The 21,073-nt window shown below is 36.1% G+C and overlaps 1 protein-coding gene across 1 annotated transcript; it reads left to right on the top strand.

The window, feature by feature from the left end:
* The first annotated feature begins 5,236 nt into the window (after positions 1-5,236).
* LOC145674504 (uncharacterized) lies at positions 5,237-20,619 on the top strand. Its single transcript, XM_081744656.1, has 2 exons — positions 5,237-5,796; positions 14,478-20,619. The coding sequence occupies exons 1-2, from the start codon at positions 5,435-5,437 to the stop codon at positions 16,384-16,386; spliced, it is 2,271 nt and encodes a 756-aa protein (XP_081600782.1). The 5' UTR covers positions 5,237-5,434; the 3' UTR covers positions 16,387-20,619.
* Positions 20,620-21,073: the final 454 nt, after the last annotated feature.

Raw genomic sequence — 21,073 nt, 5'->3', positions numbered from 1 at the left:
ACAAACCGGGTTTCAACTAGACTTAAAACTGAAGTTCGCTACATCTTAATTGAAGAAGAGCTTCAAAAACTCCAGAAGCTATAGTTTCAATAACAAATTGAGTCGTAGACCTTGGTATGGGGATGTAGTGCTAAGTATGGTGTACTATTTCTTTTCTGGTAAGTTACCTATTGCACTGAAACAAAAATCATATGTCTGCCTGAACATACTTATCCGTTCTAATCCGACTTTCGTACTATGGATGATCATTTAACCCTTTTAGGACATGTTTATTTTTAAGTAATTTGTAGACTTTCACTCAATCAGCTATTGCACCAAGTCTGTTTACTCTAGGATCACAGTTTGAACCTCATTTTGTTCGGAATAAATCAGTGTTCTCAACTCTGCCACTAAATTTTCCCTATTATGTATTCGAGGCGGTAAATTCCCGTCCAAAGTGAGAAATGGGGAATTTCAAAAAATAAAATCCCCGTTTGTCGCAAAGTTCCCTCTTCAGTTACATGACACGGACATGGGAATTGTACCAAAAAAGTTTGAATTCTTGTAAAGAGAAATGAATATGAAGAATGGTCCTAGAAGAAATAGTTGTGATGCTCTAGCCGATTTACCAATTTTTCCTTACCAGTTATGGATAACATATTTTCATTCAATTTTTTGTTCAATCAGCTTTAGCATCAACACTATTCATTGTATAAACCATGAATTGTACCTTGTTCTCTTTAGAATGAAGCGTACTTTTTATCGGTACTACTCCCACGTTGTCATCATGTACCTGAAGAGAAAAAGATCCCTATAAAAGAAATTCTGTTTGAGAAAATCCCTATTTTCGTAGTTTTATGCCTCTCTAGGCGCCCTCTGTGTTATCGCTCCAATCTCAAATTCACCTGAAAAATACTATGTAATGTATGTAATACCTGTGGAAAATTTCAATCTCACATTAAAAACTGATGCCGGGAAAAATATTTACCTATTTGTAAAGAAAATCCCACTTCCTTTTTATCATGGGGAAAAATTCAAAACTTAGAAGCTTTCGACACATTTCTGTTTATCCTAGGGTCTAGATTAGTACCTCATTTTGTTTTGCATGACAAATTTGCCATCTCGATGAGGGCCATTACCCCTGCAACCTTTTCTTCGAAGAAAAATCATACCATGTATTTTCTATTTTGAAGTCATCTTTGCACCGGCAGAGTTAATTTTTCTGTAATGTTCCTCTTTTAATCAAGAAGGTCCTTTTTCAATAGGAACCCTTCGCCGCCGTAACCTATTTTTCGAACGAAACCAAAATACTTACCGATTTATTTTCAATCTAGTATATATGTGCCAAGTTTGAAGAAAACCGGATGACAAGAAACCCCTGTGAAATATTTTATTAAACTTTCGCTGTTTCAACTTGACGGGCCTTATGCAGAGTCCTTTTGACGTCTGATTAACGCCGTACTACGGGATTGACTAATGAATGGGTATCAAAATTGTATTCAGAGTCTCTGATTAGGACGTACTATTGGACGAAGTTAATCACATGTGACTAATTAATCTAGAGCAATGACTAATCTTTTACCCACGATTTAGCGTGCGACACAACATTTCGTATTTCGTAATTCATGCATTTTCATTTTTACAGACTACGCATGCGCTCATCTACTTTTCCGTAGTTACCACATTTATTTTTCTCACCCGATGCATTGGGGTTATATAAGTTAATCATACCCAAATCATCATTTTAGTTGTATTCAAAGTAGACTCCGAATACCAACAAGTGCACCTTCCTTAGTAAAGAGTTAGTATTATTACTAACTAGTCTGTGACTAACCCTCGATTAACGAATTCAATCTGAATACCGCCCAAAGTCTTTATTTTATTTATAGTAGAATATCTGATCTAATACGAACGTTTGCAGCACTGACCGAAACACGCATTCAGCAGTGATGCCAGTTGGCGGGAAATTTGCCGCAAAACGCGAAGTTATGAGCAGTGGCAGGAGAGCGGAAATTTTTCTTTCAAATATGTTGCAAATGGGAAATTCTGACTCTCAACTTTTCTGGTATGTTTTCTCATCATTATTTTTTCTTTTTCTCATTCTCTCTCTTACACACAATTCATTCACTGACTCATCTCAAGGTTGACCAACTTTGCATTCATCAAAGCACAGGGATAAAAGTGAGGGTTAGCGTAAGGCACGCCTTCTTCCACCTCCAAAAAATTTGTACTACGTCCTCCAGTTCCTAAAAAATTACCATGGGCAAAGATAGACAGGGGGACGGCGTGACGTCATGCCATACCTCCCGTCTCCCTACCTTATCAGATCCACTTTTACCCTTGTCTAAGCGGGCATATAGACAGAAGAATGCGACTAGATAAAAGTCAGCAAAAGCAAAATTAAACAAAATAGTGTCGATGAGCTCCTGCTGCAAACTGACGGTGAGTAAACACCTATCCTCCCTCTTGTACACGTGAGATGGGTTAGTTGTTTCCGAAACAAATGGGGACATAGTTATTAAAGGCCTTATGCAGAGTCGTTTGACGCGTGATTAGGGCCATACTAAAGAGTTCGACTAACATATGTTTCCAGCAGTAGTCAGGCCTATATTATGAATCTAATCATACTTCAAAACGACTCTGTATGAGGCCCCGAGTGAGTTGAGTAGAGTTGATTTTGAGTTTAACGTCCCGTTCATCAGCGAGGCTATATGAGACGTGGACCTACTGATTAACATGGAATCCGAACCACATGAGCTCCCGCAAGGCCCCAAGTGTTCTTGCACTTTGCCACGTGTAGGCTTCTGATATGTTTCAATGATCAGAAGAAATATCATACCGATCAGACACATATGATACGAAACAACGAGCAGAAGGAGACAGTGATTGTAGTAAACCAAGTTTTCCACGTGACATCATTGTGGAGAATAAATCTTTTGATAATGCCATGTAGATGCACTTAAATCTATTCCATCTGTCCTTATAACTTTTCGGCAATTCTAGTCTCATGAATTACTAACAAGAATACGTTGCACATTTATGACTGGAATTACAATATTCTCTCTTTCTAAACTAATGAGTAAACTCACTAAGAACACCAACTACAACATCAATAGATAAAACAGGAAACAATACTTCATATTCCTATCATTGTATGAAGTTTTTATCCATAGAATCACAGCTTTCTTCTTTTCGAAATAGCTCCTTCGTGTCACAGCTGTGTAGTTTTCGTTCGTGCTAGGACGAAGGAGAGAAATGCAACATTTGGCCTACGGAGTTTTTTTTTTCTTTTTTTTTTAAAAAGAAAAGATGAACGATGGTAAGAATCAAGATGAAACTAGGAGATTTAACAAGTAGTGACTTTTGGATCCACAATTTAACGAGTTGTTACAGTCTGAGTCGGAAATAGATACCAAAGATAGATGTAAGATCTGTAATATTGAGCTCTTTTGTGGTAAACCTGAACTTTAGAAACACAAAAGACTCGAAACATCCAGCTAATGTAAAGCAAATGCAAATATCCTGCCTATCGATGCAAGTTTTTGTAGGAAGGAACAAGTGGTGAGCAATAACACAAGAATCGTGTAAAGGTTAATAAAATTGAATTAAGTGTTGGTTTGCCGTACATAGCATCCATTTCGAAACCATAAGAACAACATAGTGTTCGCTTTAAAAATTGTACATAGTGGGCCGTATGCAAAGTCATTTTGACGCGTGATTATGCCATACTAAAGAGTTCGACTAACATAAGGTTCCTGTATTAGTTAGGCCTTTAGTATGACGTTAATCATCCTTCAAAACGACTCTGCATAAGGTGGAGTATTTTAAAATTTTGTTTGTGATTTCATCATTCACAACCGTAAATAGTGCCTTTTATAGCAAGAGAATGAATTCAACTGTACATCATAAGCTCTCTGATGTGGTATTTTTCAAATATATTGTAAATTATATCTATTTTAGTTAGCGGAAAATTTTGCATCTAATCGGAAAATTTCATGGATTCGGACATGAATTTCGCTGGTACGAAACTGGCATCACTGGCATTCAGGCTCGTAGCAGTGATGCCATTTTAGCCTATTTTTGGCTAAATCTAGCCTATTTGGAGAGGCATTTAGCCATACAAAAGTACGAAATGCTTATAGCTTTAAATATAGCTTATTATATAAAACTCTTTTGCTACTTTGTTTTTCTTTTATTAGCCGTTAAATTAATTTTAAAATACGTTTTTTTCTTTGGAAATTAAGTGTAGTTGTTTTAAAAAAATAAGCCTATTTGTCATTATATATACTCGTATTAATTGATTTCTCTTGACTGGGAGTGTTTTATTACGCAACAAATCATTGTGTCTTCTCTCTCCACCCACTACAAATACTTAACAATACTTGTCGACTGAGAAAGAATTTTAATGTCGCTCCTGTAACGGCTCCGTTTGCTACTTTTCAATTATTTTAATTTTCGCATTTCGTTACAAGAATGAGAGTTTTCTAATACAAATTTTTAGTAACTGTTCGGTTCTTCAAGCCACGGAGATAGTTTTAGTTTATTAAAGGAAACAAATAAGATCTTATTAGCTTGAAAACATTCAATGCAATCATGACGATTCGTGTGGGTGTACGAAGAAATTAGAAGCGTTGTAACGACTATGACCTGCCGAAAGAAGCACTACTGAAAATTGGGACAATGGCAATTTACACAACCAATCCACAATCCAACGATGGTGCATCAAGTTCCAGTGTCTCGGCTAGCTGCGACGTCATCGGTGATGCCTTATTTCAATTGAACTGATAATATGGCTGTTGACTTTCACAAATCAGATGAGTTGTTGATGGATTTTATTGTAATTTAAAGTTACGTATGACACTTGTTAGCAGGAGCGTCATTTCAGACTTCTGTTGAGGGGGGCAAGAGCACCACCGATATAAGATTTTCACCTTCTGTACTAGTATATTAGTAGACAATCGATTGGAGTATATGTATTCCTCAAACTTTTGGTGGGGGGGGCAATTGCCCCTCCTGACCTCACTAAATGACGCCCCTGCTTGTTAGTCTTCAGCGAATAAAATTCAACATTTCAAATTGTACTATAATTCACTTCTAATCTTACACACACACACAAAAAGCAACTGTTTAAAACATACTATATGGGTTATAGGTTAGCAGTTCAAAATCTAGCCATTTGTGGGGTGAAAAAAAAGATTTCTGAAGGTCATCTAGCCTATTTTCTTCAGAGGTTGTTGACAACACTGGCTCGTAGAAGCAAACAACGAAAGCATTCAAACGTGTTATTTTCAGAAAGCAATTCTTCTGTATTTTATTAAAATTTGATCATATTTGATTGCAAGTATAAAGTTGCTTCTATAGACGTTCCTTTAAATCATTTTATTAACACTGATAGGATACAATAAATTGAAAGTATCAAGCACAGCTACAAGTTCGTCATAAATGTAAAGTCATAATGGCTGGCAAGTCGTGTGTTAAGTTGGAATTGATGTGCAAAGAAGAAATCGAGAATGACTTTCCTGAGGAAGATCCACTTGAAGGGAAAATATGGTCATACGAACTGATGATTGACAAAAAAGAAATAATATTACCTACAACGGAAGCAGAGCAAACAAAGGAGAAGAATGTAGATATGTATTCTTCGGATGTGAAATTAAACATTGATATCGTGAAATCAGAATTTTCAGTAAAAGACCCCGCATTTGAAAGTAATATAAAAACGCTAAGAAAAATAGTGGTTGAAGAGACGCGCCTGTCACACTCTGATGACTACAAACAATTAACAACAGAAAGTTTAAATTTAGTTGGGCCTGAAAGGTAATGTCATTTTTTTTTTTTAAATAAAGTAATAGCTTTAGATTGATAACACAGTCACATGTATTCGGAAATTTTATAGCTAAATGAAATACTTCGCTAGATATAGTTAGGTATCGGAGATAAGTCGACGTAAATTAACAATCTACAGTTTGAAAGTGGCACGGCACACTTACATTCGCTGTACACAAAAACATAAGTGATCGAAATGAAATCTTCGAATTTTACATCCCACATTATTCCGGCTAGGCTAAAGAAGGTGATGATGAGAAATGAATGAAATAGTGGAATGAAGGAAATGGGAAAACCCGAGGAAGCCCACGCACACGGTATTTGTCCACCACAAAGTTCATTTGGCACGAGCTGGGATCGAACCAGGGACTCCCTGTATCAGAGGTGAACACTCTATCACTGATCCACCGCTGCCCCATAAATGATCGATACTACTAAGCAATCTTATAGACCTCGTATTTCGATGAAGTAATGATTATTATTGATTACACATTTCTCACCAATTCTTGTAGATATTTGCAATATGGATGCTATACGATATTGTTCCATATTAGAGCCTTCTGCGAAAGCACAGGCAGCATGAAATGCCTTATACTGGAACAAAGATATGGACGCTTGTGATTTTACCCATGATATGCAGTGTTGCCAACAAGTTGATACAAAAAGTCGCTAAATAGGAGATGAAATGACTCCAATTTTGGGTGAAAAGTCGCTAAAAAATGTTCGTGGAGTTTTACCTCTATATATATATATATATATATATATATATATATATATATATATATGTGTGTGTGTGTGTGTGTGTGTGTGTTTGTATGTATGTATTAAATACGTGATCAATTCAAGCCATAGTACTATATACTCTAAAAGAACGTATATGAAATACTCATATACAGGGCCGGATTTAGGGGGTGCAAAGGTGCACGTGTATCCCCTTCCTTCGTTGTAAATATACACTACCTAAAGTGAGAAGGCAGCAGTGAAAATAGCAACACTTTCCAAAAATTTCTGCTGTCATGTTTCCGTTTGGGCTTAAAACAGACGGAAGTTTTGCAAAATCGATAGTTTAAGTCAATTTTCTGAAAGTTGGAAGAAAAGGATTTACCGAGAACAGACACTTAGTATTTCCAGGGCATTTCCTCACTCATACTACAGATGCCTAAAGGCATTTAAAAATTCCAGCTCAATTCAAATGTACTGGTAGTTATTGGCGCAATATATATATATAATATAACTTTATGATCAATTTTGCTTCAACGAAATCAAAAATAAGATTAGAAAAGGAACAAAATTCAAGGTCTAGGAAAAATCTTACTTCAGTTCTACTCACGCTTCTACAGATAATCTGTTTGCTATCGTTAATGAAATATGTGTGCTTCTAAACGGAAGCTCTGTAAACTAAACGACATTAAAAGCTGGAGTTGGTCCCCGTTAGAAGGTAAGAGATAACAGCAATCGAAGCGGGAATATAGAGATAAATGTTGTGTACTTTCCCAGCTCGTCAACATCTGCACTGATTCAAATAAGCAAAAGGAAAATAAACATATATCTGAACTGATTCGAGCTAATAGTACTTATTTTATGATAAGTTGTTCGCAGTACAAAAGTCGCTAGATTTGTAAATAAGTCGCCAAATCGTCATTCCAAAATCACCAAAAATGTCGCTAATCGGAAAAATTATTTTTTGTCGCTATCCTGGAATGCGAATCCCCTAGATTTAGCGACTTTTTCCCCAAATTGGCAACACTGATGATATGTCTCGAATCCGCCCAGCCACATTTTCCCCCAGGGCTTCCAAACGACATTAGTTCAAAACACAAGATAAGAGAGGATTCTAACCAAAAATCGCTGTACATTTATCGTATGGATCCATTCATAAATTCATTGCATATTTGCTTCTCTTTTTACGAGTTCGACTTTTTGTATTTTAACAATTACTTTTGGAATGTGGGCTAGCGTTCCTTCATATAGGTTCACTTTAGGGTGGCCGTAAGGGTACATACAGAATAAGAACTATTGTGCAGAGGACATTATCCAACTTGTATTACATTGGTAGTAAAAAAGCACGAATGCTATCGAATCAAGTCACGGGAGAAGTGCAGCACGGGGACCCAGCACTAGCGAAGGGATGCATCCGTTGAAAGCTGGCAAGTATGCGAAGATGGGTATAGACATAAACGAGCATAGCGCAAAACACTGCATATGACATAAAATTACTTACTTTACGTGTTGAATTATGTATATATTCGCTACGAAAAACGTTATAGATAACATCCAAATATGTTTTCATTGTTTTCGAATTTCTGTTCCAAAGTATCTTAACACATTAGTAACGTAAATTTCGTAGGATTATCTGCCGCAGTTGGCGGCCCCAAACTACAAATTCTACGGTGAAATGAACAGAATCAGACGAAATATGAAAATGAGAATAACAAATGTTAGAAAGGTCATTACCGTAGGCTGATTAATAAGGGAGAAAACATAAATTAAATTGTGAACTGTATGCGTTCGCGGATTGATGCGATATACGTTAAGAAGGCAGTAGAGAGTAATCTTACAGTGTTTCAAACCCACTATGTTATTTACTAACTTAGCATATGTATGCTACTATAATGGAGGGAAAGTGAGAGGTTCGATTTACATTGAAGTTGCACTACACGATCGTGACGTAATGTCTCGTCGTATTATCATGTGGGTCAAAGTGGAACAAAACTAGCCCTGCGGGGCTTCTAACCACCTTCACTCGCGTACGCTCGCTCAGCTATATTTTGATAAAGTAAGTGAATAACTTTTTTAATCAATAAAGTTGCGTGGGCAAAGTGGACTAAATACCACGTGACATTACGTCACGATCCGGTTGTGCAACTTCACTGGGAAGGAAGACGATATTTATTCGGCCCATTCTTTTAGTCATTTATGAGTAGTGCGTAGTTTGCAACCTTATATGTTCCAAGGTACTAATTTTGCGCAATAATACTTATATTTATGCATACGGATGTAGGAAAGAGCAAAAGAAGCATGAAAGTATGAAATATTTGTGATTAATAGTGAATAATAAAAGCTACAAATGAATAAGTGGTAATTGTAGATTAAGAATAGATTTACCAGTACCTAGTAACTATATAAAGTGTCCTTCCGACAAAATAGTTTTTTAATACCTTTTAAAATTGTACCTTATACACGATATCAGCTTCTCTGCAGGTTTCCTTTAAAGGGAGATTTTTTATCATGACCATTAATAAATTTTTAAGCGACGTTAGTCTCAATCTTTATTAAGGGACAGTAACATTTTTTCTCAGAAAATATGCACCTAGTACATCATATGGGCAAAGTTGCATTCCTCTGTGTAGAATAACTTTAGAGCGACAGACTCATTATTATTATAAATTTGTTTTCAAGCGAAGTTAGTCTCAATATTTGTTATGGGGCACTAACATTTTCTTGTAAAATGCCAGCGTAGACTTATTTATTCATTTATTTACAAATTATGTCTCTACTGTCCAGGTTAAGTTTATTGTCGTAAACAGAAAAGTATTAATTGCATTTCGCCTTTCGGACAAAAGTTTCTTAGTAGCACGAAAACTTGCACCTTCTAAGAGGCTTTGCATGGTTCTGTGCAGGTTTATAGTAGGAAAGTACAAAGGTGGCTCTAAATCCAAGGTTTTATATGTAATTTGCTTTTTAGACTGTCGTGTATTTATAATATTTACCAAATTTCATACTGTCTTTCTGTACTGGTCCATACTGTGGCGCGTGGGCTATTCCATGTCAAATCAACAAGTTGTCACATGGACTCTTACTAATTGCAGCTAGATTTCATATTTCAAATAGTATCACCAGTGTGTAGAAAAAGTGCAAAGCTCAAATTGATTTCGAAGCCAGCTTTGAAATGACAGGCTCCCAAAATGCTCATAATTTACCAAGAAAATTATGTGCATGGCGTTTCTTCGATTGTCTTTGCAGCTGGCTTAAAGGACATACGATACTGGGTTAGCTGCCGATTTTGACCATATCGATCAACGGCTACAAGAGTTTACATTATCAAACTTGGATTTTTTTCTTCATATTATTTTTTTTCCTTTTTAGGTGATAGCCTGCACTTCCTCCTGTCTCCGTCGACTTTTTTTTTACTGTCATATCTGTGGCAACTTGTCTTATTCCGTTTCTCTTCTCTCAAATATTTACTTTTACAGTAATTTAAATTTTCTATTACATCCGTTTTCAAGACTGATTTCCGTAGAGATTAAACGGTAAATTCTGTGAAGAATTTATTTTAGCGTCCCAAGAATAGATTCCTTTTCGCCCGTATATCTTGTACTCAAATTGAAATTCATTCAAATCAGCCATTTTAGTTTCAACCTTTATCGTCATAGAACAAAACACTAACAGCTAAGAGAACCGATTGTTTGCAAACGATTCAGTGTCTATCATATCGTGGGCATCTTCAACACTCTGCCAAAATCAGCTGTTGTTCCAATTCATTATTACTGCGATTTCAATGTCGGTTTCAACATTTATCGGCACAGAATGAAAACACCAACTGATAGCGAGAAGCGATTTGCTTCCAAGAATTCAGCCTCTCAAGACAATATATCACTAATATGTACAATATTCTATCGATAATGTAAGTATTTCAAATTTACTAGTACTCCCGGTTTCAATATTGATTTCTGGAGAAATAAATCAGTGAAAGATATCAGGGAGCGGCTTTTTGCAATCTATGAAGCATTTACACCATAGGTTCCATCTACTGTATTCAAATTTTGTTTGAAACAGAAATGGTTGAATCTAGCCATTTTCCGTTTAAGCTTTTATCGCCAGACAACGGAAACAGATAGCAAGAAGATGTCTTCTAACAAATGATTCAGCATCAAAGACAAAATGAGTCTTCCCAGTACTCTACGAAAAACAGAAAGTGCTTCAAATTTAATATTATTTCCGACTTCACTACTTATTTCTAAAGGGCAAGAATGGTAAGGTATATCGGTTTTACGAATCAATTTGGCGTTCTAAGAAAATGTTCCACAGTTCCCGCTAACCTTTATTCAAACCGTAGCGATTGAAATTAGTCATTAGCGATTATATTATTTGTCACTATAGAACAGAAACTTTAATAGACAGCGACAAACGGTTTTCTCTAAGCCATTTACAGGGTGAAGAAAACATGTCACAACCAGAGCACTCTACCAAAAACGAATGTGATTCAGACCTACTACTACAACTAGTTTCAATACTTATTTCTTTAGAGTAAGAGATATTGAGACGCGGTTTCCTGCAATCGATTCAGAATCAGAAGAATAGGTTCCATCTTCTCCATTAACCTTCTATTCATACCATAAGGCCTTCAAATTAGTCATTTTCGATTTCAACATTTATCACTACAGTACGAAGACGGTAACAGATAGTGAAAAGCGGTTTTCCGTAAATAATGCAGTGCCTAAACACAACATATTGTGATTATCCACAAAACTTTACCGAAACCGGACATGGTTCTAATTTCATGTTACTTGCGGTTTAAGTATGTTTTTTAACTTTTATTTCAATAGTACAAAATCTCCTGCACATAACGACAAGCAGTTTTCTGTAAACGATTCAGCGTTTCAATACAATATATAATGACTATCCACAACACACTCTCAAAATCGGAAGTGGCCGAAATTTACTATTAACTTCAGTTCAAATACTGATCTTAGAGCAGAAACGTTAAAAGCTATGAAGTTGCAATTTTTTGCAAAGAATTCGCATCCAAAGAAGATACTCATGTCATCGGTTGAAATACAATTCAATGAGATCTTCGTGGATGTGTGGTTTACCTTACGAGCTTTTGGTGTCGCAGACCCGAGTTTGATTCAAGGCAGGAGCTCATGTGGTTTGGATTCCATGTTAATCTATAGATCCCGTCTCACGTAGCCTCGGGTGCTGAAAGGGACGTTAAACTCAAAATCAACTCAACTCAATTTAACTCAAACTTGAAGTGGTTAGAATTAACCATTTCTTGTTTGAACGTTTATTACCACATAACAAACAAGGTAATAACTAGGGAGAAGTGTTTTCTGCAAACGATTTGTCTCAAGACAGCACATCATGAGTATTCACATAATTACACCAAATCCGGTAGTAGTTCAAATTTATTATTAATTCCGGTTTCAATCCAGATATCTGTAGTGCGAAAATTGTAACAGATATTGAGATATGATTTTCAGCAATTGCATAAGCTTTCCTGTTGAAGGTCTATTCAAAGCGGAATTAATAGAGTTAGAGTTAGACGTTTCAGGTTTCAACTTTTATGGCCATAAAACGAAAATGGTAACAGTAGCGAGGATTTTTTTTTTCTACAAACGATACAAAGTCTCAAGACAAGATACACTATCAAAACACTATACCAAAGCAGAATTTGGTTGAAACTTACTGTTATTACTAGTTTCAATACTTATTTCTATAGAGAATAACAATAGAATATGTTTAAATGCGCTCTTTTGCAATTGACTTAATTTGCCAAGAACAAGTTCGATCCTCTACGTTACCCTCTGTTCTATATGAAAGTGGTTCGAATATCAATTTTTGGTTTCAAAATTTATCACCATAGAATACAAATGGTAATCAATAGCTACAATTGCTATTTGCATTGAATATAACTTCTCATCACAAACATCATCACTATATCGAAACCGGAATGGATTGAATTTATTAGTACTTTTTAGAAAAACTACAAGGTATCCAGGATGGTTTTCTTTTTTGCTTTATTTTAATCGTTTCAGCGTCCCAGAGATCCCTTAATCCTCTTCAAATTGGAAGTGCTTCATATTAACGATTTTTTTCTGGAAATTTATCTCCATACAAGAGAAAAAACAAAGGATAGCTAGTAATGGCTACCTGACATAGATTCAATGTCCACCGAACTGGTCCCATCTTTGATCTTGTTCGTCTATTGCAAGCGGTAGTTACAGTTGAACTACTTCAAGTTTGAATATTAAATTTGCATTGTTTAAAAGAATTTATTTCATACTTTGAAATGATATTCACTTGTTTAACTTTAGTATTGTTACTGATATCTCTTATAATACATGCCACCTCCTTGATACTCATAGGTTAAAAAATTGTAACCATATGACAGACATTTGGCAGAAGTTTTGTGAATTGTTATACAGAATATGCTCCCTTCACACTTTGTCCTTAAGTGCCACCAATTCAATCCTTTATCCATATTTTAACTATTATCGTAGTACTATAGCAATGCTGTTATTTGATTCATCGTTTGGCCAACAATGTATGTTTTAACCACGCCAGATTTTTACCATTCACACATTTAACTTGTATTTCTCGCACATTGTGCTAACATCCTATCACTTTTTTGTAAACGCATCGTATAGTATTATATGGATGGTAATTGACAAGCAGGAAAGAAGACTCATGAATTGGGAAAAGAAAATTTTCAGTAAGTTGTTTAGCGTGAGGTGAACTAACATAAAATTTACGTCGTTGTATGTATAGTTGATCTTTAAAATAGGAAGCAATTGCATATTAAAAAAATAAAGAATTCGAAATAGGTACTGTGGGTCATTTCGCTTGCGTCAGTAATACGCACAGGAATCGTAAAATTATTGTGAATGAGAAAGCAATGTAGGCGGTTTGTAAGTCAAAAACGATAAGAGAATATGATACAGCACGATCCTCTCAAAGTGATTATAGGAATCCAGGTTGGCTTGGTTTAGTCTATTATGATTTCCAGAAGAGAAGTTTTGTTCCTAAGATTACCTGCCTTCGGATTCTGTTTATCCCAGAGCGAAGTGTTTCGTATATTACCGAACGTAATGTAAAGCTTATAATCTATTTTCTTCTGTGTTTCACAGTTGGTGCTAAAATTATACAGTGCAGATTACTATGGAAGTATCAATGAAAATCAAGCCTGTTCCAAATAATTAACTTTTTTCGGTTTTCATTCATGCTTTCGCGAAGCCATGCACAGTAAGTTCTTTATCTTCTTGTACTAACGAAACACGCTCCTCATCACGAGGTTGCGACATTTGCAAGAACCTTTCCAAACAAATGCTTAATTTCAACTTTTGAATTTCACAATTTCTTCAGTAAATAAAATCGCCTATATTCTTTTGACTATTGAAACCAGGTTCATGATCTGTGCAGTTTCTGAATCTTACTTGTTCCTGTAAGAAATCTTGACCTGTTTCAGGTCGCATTTTTACAAAGAAAAATGACTTTAACTCATGTAAATAAAATGTGCATTTTTCAGAATGCTTTGAAAAAGGCGGAGGATATTTCCTAAAGCATTATTTTGAATGTGAACTCCTTTTGTAGCTTTCGCTTTATAAGGGTTTTTAAATTGTATATGTTCATCACAACATTAGGAATATAGCATCATATAATTTTTACCCATTCAAACACGTTTTACGGAAGTTATAATATCATTTTGAAGCACTTGAAACTAAGTAGATAGTAGGTTGCATATTTTTGTAAGATTTCATTTGCTAGTACAATATTATTGGACACTAGTTAATTTGAAATATGACTTATGAATGAGTGCGAGTGCATCATATTTAAGATTAAATTCTTTTTGCTGTACTGTACATGCTACCAGTGCATTTGCTTGGTGTTTAATATTATTTACCTTGATTTCTGTTTCATTGTTACATTTTTCATAAAATTACTTTTTCCAGAGAAGCAAATACGTGTTTTACACGAAAGGGAAGAATTTCTTATTCTGATGGAAAATCCCTTACTTGCAAAGAGTTTAACAAAGGCTACACTTCGTCACATTGGGCAACAAATATGTTAGTACATAGAGTTGATAAACATGATACTTCCCAAGAGTGTGAGAGAGGATTTGGTGAAAGTTTACATTTGGCAACACAGATGTTAATACATACAGGTGAAAGATCTCACGCATGCCAAGATTGTGGAAAGGGATTTCGTCGAAGTTCAGATTTGGCAAGACACATGTTAATGCACAGAGGTGCAAAACATCACATCTGCGTAAAGTGTGGAAAAAGATTTAGTCAAGGTTCACATTTGGCGAGACACGTGTTAATACATACAGGTGTAAGACCTCACAGTTGTCAAGTGTGTGGAAAGGGATTTAGTCAAAGTTCAAATTTGGCAAGGCACATGTTAACACATTCTGGTACAAAACGTCATGCTTGCCAACAGTGTGGAAAGGGGTTTGTAGAAAAATCACATTTAGTAAGACACGTATTAATACATTCAGGTGAAAAATCTCTGATTTGCCAAGATTGTGGAAAAGGATTTGTTGAAAAATCGCGTTTGGCAAGACACATGTTAGTGCATTCAGGTGATAAACCTCACTGCTGCCACGAGTGTCAAAGAAGATTTCGTCGCATTTCAGATTTGAAAAGACACATGTTAATACACACAGGTTCAAAACCTCACATTTGCATTCATTGTAGCAAGGGATTTCGTCGGAGTTCTGATTTGGCAAAGCACACGTTAGTACACACTGGTGAAAAGTCTCAAATGTGTCAAGAGTGTGGAAAAAGATTTCGTCAAAATTCACATTTAGCAGCACACACGCTGATACATACAGGTGTAAGGCCTCAAAGTTGTCAAGAGTGTGGAAAGCGATTTACTCGAAGATCAGGATTGAGAGCACATATGTTAATACACACAGGTGAAAAACCTCACAGATGCCAGCAGTGTGACAAGGGTTTTACTCGAAGTTCAGGATTGAAAACGCATATGTTAATACATACTGGTGCAAAGCCTCACACATGCCTGCAGTGTGAAAAAGGATTTACTCGAAGTTCAGGATTGAGAAATCATATGTTAATACACACAGGTGCTAAACCTCACAGATGTCAGCAGTGTGAAAAGGGATTTACTCGAAGTTCGAATTTGGCAGCACACATGTTAACACATACAGATGGAAAATATCACAGAAACGGATTTATGGAAAAATCTGTTTTGATGAGAGACGTGTTAACACATGTAGACGAAAATGCTCACACATGCCAAGAGTGTGGAAAGCAGTTTAGTCAAAGTTCAAATTTGACTACGCACATGTTAATCCATAGAGAGGAAAGGGCTCACACGTGCCAATGGTGTGGAAAGGGATTTCGCCGACGTTCTCATTTGGCGAGACACATGTTGATACACGAAGGTGTAAAACATCACATCTGCCAGGAGTGTGGAAATGGTTTTGGTCAAAGTTCACATTTGTCTACACATATGTTAATACATACAGATCAGAGACCTCACACATGCCAAAAGTGTGGAAAAAGATTTCGTCGAAATTCAGATTTGGGAAGACATTTGTTAATACACGCTGCTGCAAAACATCACATCTGCAAAGTGTGCGGAAAGAGATTTACCCAAGGTTCACATTTGGCATCTCATATATTAATACATACAGAGGAAAAAACTCTTTCCTGCCAAGAATGTGGATTAGGTTTTCGTCGAAGATCAAATTTGGCAAGACACATGTTACTACATACAGGTGCAAAACCTCACTCGTGTCACGAGTGTGGAAAGAGATTTATAGAAAAGTCTGTTTTGGCTAGACATATGTTAATACACATAGGTGGAGAACCACACACATACCAAGAGAGTTGAAAGACAAATTAGTTAACGTTCTCATTCAACAACACACACAATAATTCTTACAGTTGAAAAAATCAAAGTTGCCAACAGTTTGGAAGGGCTTTTGTCAAAATTCAGAATTCGCAAGACGTACGTTAATACATCCAGATGAAAAACTTACATTTGCAACAATGTGGAAGGGGTTTTCATCGTAGTTCAGATTTTGCAAAAAATCTTAATACACAAAAGTAAAATCTGACGAGAAGGAAAGTGTGAAAAGATATTTATTAAAGTTCAAGTTTGGCAACACATGTTAATACACGTCGATGAAAAATATCACATGTTCGTAGAAAAGGGAGTTATTTATAACTCCAATTTGTCAAGACACTTGTTTATGCGTAAGAATAAAGAAAACCTTGCACATGCCAACACCGTGGAGAGAGATAAGTTAAAAAAGCAGTTTTTAGCAAAACTTGTGTTTTTGAATAAAAGCGAAAAGCCTCGCACGTTCCAAGAGTGCAAAAGGGTATTTAATTGAAGTTCAAGTTTTGCAACAGACATTATAATACATACAGGCGAAGAACAACATACCAGAGAAATGTGTGAAGAGGTTCTTGTTCAAAAGTCATAATTCTAATCCATGTGGAAAATGCACGTACTAAGTGTGTAGAAAAAGAATTTAATCAAAGTTCTCGTTTGGCGATTCATATGTTACCACATACCGGTGAAATACTTGATATATCCGAAAAGTGCGTGGTTAATTCATTCAAATTTCATATTTGGTAAGACACATATTAGAACATAGAGAAAAGAAAATTTTTGCGCGTGAATAAAGTTGTAACGAACGGATTTGTCAGAAAAAATTAATTCGTTTATAGGCCGTATTCATACGTGCCAAGGTCGCAAGTGAATATTCAATATTGCAAAAAACATGTTTACAATAACAGGCCTGAAACAACATAAGCACCGATAATCGAGTCTCACATGTGGCACCATATACAGATGAAACATTTCTTTATTGACAAAAATGTGAGATAGACTTGGCTCAAAATCTATTAAGACAAATGTTAACTTAGAAATCAGCAACATGCTGCGTGCTAAGAGTGTGAGAAGCCAGGTTCACATGTAATAGAAGCCAGGTCCAGGTTCACATGTAATAGCACATATTTTAACACATATGAGAAATACATCTGTCAACATAGGGAAAAAGATATAGTCAAAAAAACATTTTCTCATGATACATTACCGGATCATATTAAAAGCATTATATGTGCTAATAGCTAAAGAGAAACTTCAGTAGAAACTCAAATTTTTTAGTTTCGTGTTAACACACACGGCTGAAAAACTCCATATGCCTCAAGAGTGTGAGAAATTATTTAGTGTAGATTTAAATTTGACAACACAACAGGTACAAGTGATAAACATGAGTTATGTCAAGAGTGTAAGAAGGGTATTAGTGACAGCTCACAGGTTGGAACACACACGCCGCACTTGTTTAAGAGGTCTTTGACATGTAAGAAATGCGCAGAGGAACTTTCTGAAAAATTAGGTTGGCAACATCTACGTTAATATACGGGCCAGGACGCTGCGAAACAATATGAGCCACAATTAAGAGACCACGTGTTTACACATACCGAAGAAAACCCTAATCCGTCTTAGTGGTGGGATGAAATTTACTTGGAAATCATATTTCACAAGACACGTTTAAAACCAAATGTAACAGATCGGATTCATAATGAAGTTAATTTTAGGAAGTATTTGTATTCATATATTCATATGTGTACGCATTCACATATATATTTAGATGTATATCTTATGTGCACAATTAACTTCACTCTGGACAAACATTTTATTCTAGTACTAGAAAATTGGTACAAGAGTACTGTTGGAGGCTGTCTCCTTGAAAGTTGTTTAATACCTTGTAATCTGTTTAGATTTTTCCCAATTTAATACTACTGTCTATATTTTCTGCAAGCACATACTTATTTGAAACGTTTGGGGCGAAAATATAAAAGAAACTCTTCTACTAATAGTTGAAGGGACAGGAAATGGTTGGAAAACGAGAATGTACGTTAAAAGGTAGGAATAAAATCAACAGTTACTGTTGTGTACTGATACTATTGCAAGACTTAACACAAACAAGGTTGGTTTTTTTATATACCGGATGTAGTTCCATTCTCTTCTTACAATTTTATTGTTCCTAAAATATGATACGTCTAATACTTTAAAACTGATAAGGACTGAAACAACGTGATACTCAAGTTAATCTTATTTATTTTTTCCTTAAATGTGACAAGTTTGGTAGTGCAAGACATTGTCGAAGGTAGGGAAACAGCGAACCAAGTTATGCCTTTCTTGTTAGTATAGTAAAATTAAAGCTGGATTCTGCGTAAATGTATATTTTCCATTCGTGACCCAATGTTAGACTACTTCTTTAGCTCGAGGCGTAGGTATATGTAGCATTACTGTTTCTCTCGATATATACATACAAGATGTTTCAAAACAATACCGACAACGTTTGAGAGGTGATTCCTGGCACCAAGGTAAGACAAAAATATACACCAACTTAGTGCAGATATTCTTCATTTCGAAGCTACAGGCTGAGAAAAAAAATAAATAAAATGAACGTTAAAGGTCCAGAGCTCCAGTACTATAGGACCTACCGTAACCGAGTCATGAGTTCACTTAGGAACTAATATGTGCGCTATCCAAAACACATTCTTCAAAATTCTGCGGTACTCACGCAGGAATTTTTATAGAAGGAGTTTGGCTACGTTTATAAAATTTGAAGTGTTCACCAACTTCCTTTATAGACATTGTTGCAGAAGTACCACATGAGTCTGAAATATCGATATTTCGATAGGGTACATACCAGGTCCTAAGCAAAGTATTGGCCCGACTCCGGTAGGTCCAATACTATTGGAACTATGGACGTTTAAAATTCATTTCTCTATATTATCGGCAGAGTAGAACAACGAAGTGACGGCTGTCTGCACCAAGGTTGGACTATATGTTTTGTCTTATCTTTGTGTCAGATATCACCTCCCAAACGTTGTTCCTGTTGTCTTGAAACACCATATATATAAATCTGTGTGCGTGTGTGGTATAGTAATTACTAGCCGGATCTGAAACAAATCTAGTATGCAAGTATCCCATTGCCTAAGGAATAGAAGTCCGTATACCTGGTGGCCGAGCTCGGCCAGGAACAGACAGCTCAGTTCATCTCTGTTCATATGCCTACTTTATTCCTCGCTAACTCCCTGCTGCATCTGAAGGAAATTTAGTGGGCAGTAGCCCATTGTCAAAAATATAAACATAGGTTCACCTGAAAGCTCTCTGGCCAAGGTCAGCCTCGGCTCTTCTTATACACGATACTCTTGCTAACTACAAGCCGGATATCAACGAAAATCAATGGGCAAGATGTGTATCCTCTAGCCAATGAAGATCACTATATTCGATGGCCAAGCCAGGGTCAGGCTCCGTTCTCAAACAGAGTCTGTATATCACTACTTTGTAAGTCAAGACCTTCTAAATTCAATTCACTGGCTATGTTCCCTTGGATAGGTTATAACTTACGACACACAAAGCACAAAAACAAATTATAGCTATGCTAAAAAAAGAAAAAGAAAACCCCAAAGCTGTGTGTTAACCTGTATGTAGGTTTCTTCAGTTTTTCTTTGTGGCATATATCTAAGTTCACTAGTTGTGTTTACAAATAGAAAATAGTAAGAACGAAAAAGAATCTTTATAATACTATTTCCTGCTTAGCAGAATTGCTATTGCGCACAACTTTCGCATATAACGTTCATTACTTTTGTTGGGACCACACATTACTTGGAGATGATGCTGAATCACGAGGAAATTGAAGAATTATGTGAAACAAGAAGTATCGCAACAAGGTCCAAGAAGCCAGAACTACTGACGTCTGAGATGCAATGGACTGACTACGCATGTCCCAGTTGAAAAAGCGGCATCTTACCGACCATTGATATATACATGAGCTGCGAAAGAGCTTGTAGTACTTCCCTTTATCTGTTAACAAATTTTGTCACTTCTCCACACCGACTAGAAAAGAACACTGGCATCTGGGAAGACGTAGAGAGGAATTGTCCTCTGAAGTTCGCAAACATGCATTTATTAAATTTTGTAGTAATATATTAACGAAAACGTGAAACTAATGTCAGCGGACAATCTTGCTGGCTCTGGCAAAATCTGAATGTTGCAGCTGTTCTGTAGCCTAGGGCTCATATTTGATTGGGATATTTAAATATTGCGGAATAAATTGATATAGTGTACGGTACTAATATTTCGAGTATGAGCGTTTTGATAGTATATATTTTACTTTTCTCATTTCTGGTGATCCTGCATATAAAAGCGTATTTGTCAATGAGATTTTGTCTAACCACGGCTGAATACTGAATGAAATGTCGACGGCAGTTTGATCATTGTAATTTACACTTTTTGAGAAAGGAAGATCCTGAAGTATAGTCTTGGGCCCCAGAATGTGTTGACTTGGACTTATATGTGGCTTTACACGCTGTATTTCAGACTTCCTTAGGACATACGTGCTATATATAATGGCCGCCATTGTTTTCGCGAGGACTTATCAACTAGGCAACCTACTTGACCCTAAACCAGACTTCGAAACGCCATACTGCCTAGCGCTACGTCGCCGCTTTGCCGACCGTAAATAAAACGTCGGAATGTACTTTTTCCGACG

Source organism: Thermobia domestica, chromosome 17, assembly GCF_964235325.1.
Source record: "Thermobia domestica chromosome 17, izTheDome1.hap1.1, whole genome shotgun sequence".
Classification (NCBI taxonomy): domain Eukaryota; kingdom Metazoa; phylum Arthropoda; class Insecta; order Zygentoma; family Lepismatidae; genus Thermobia; species Thermobia domestica.
The sequence above is the reverse complement of the archived record's forward strand: the minus strand, read 5'-3'. Positions and strand labels throughout refer to the sequence as shown.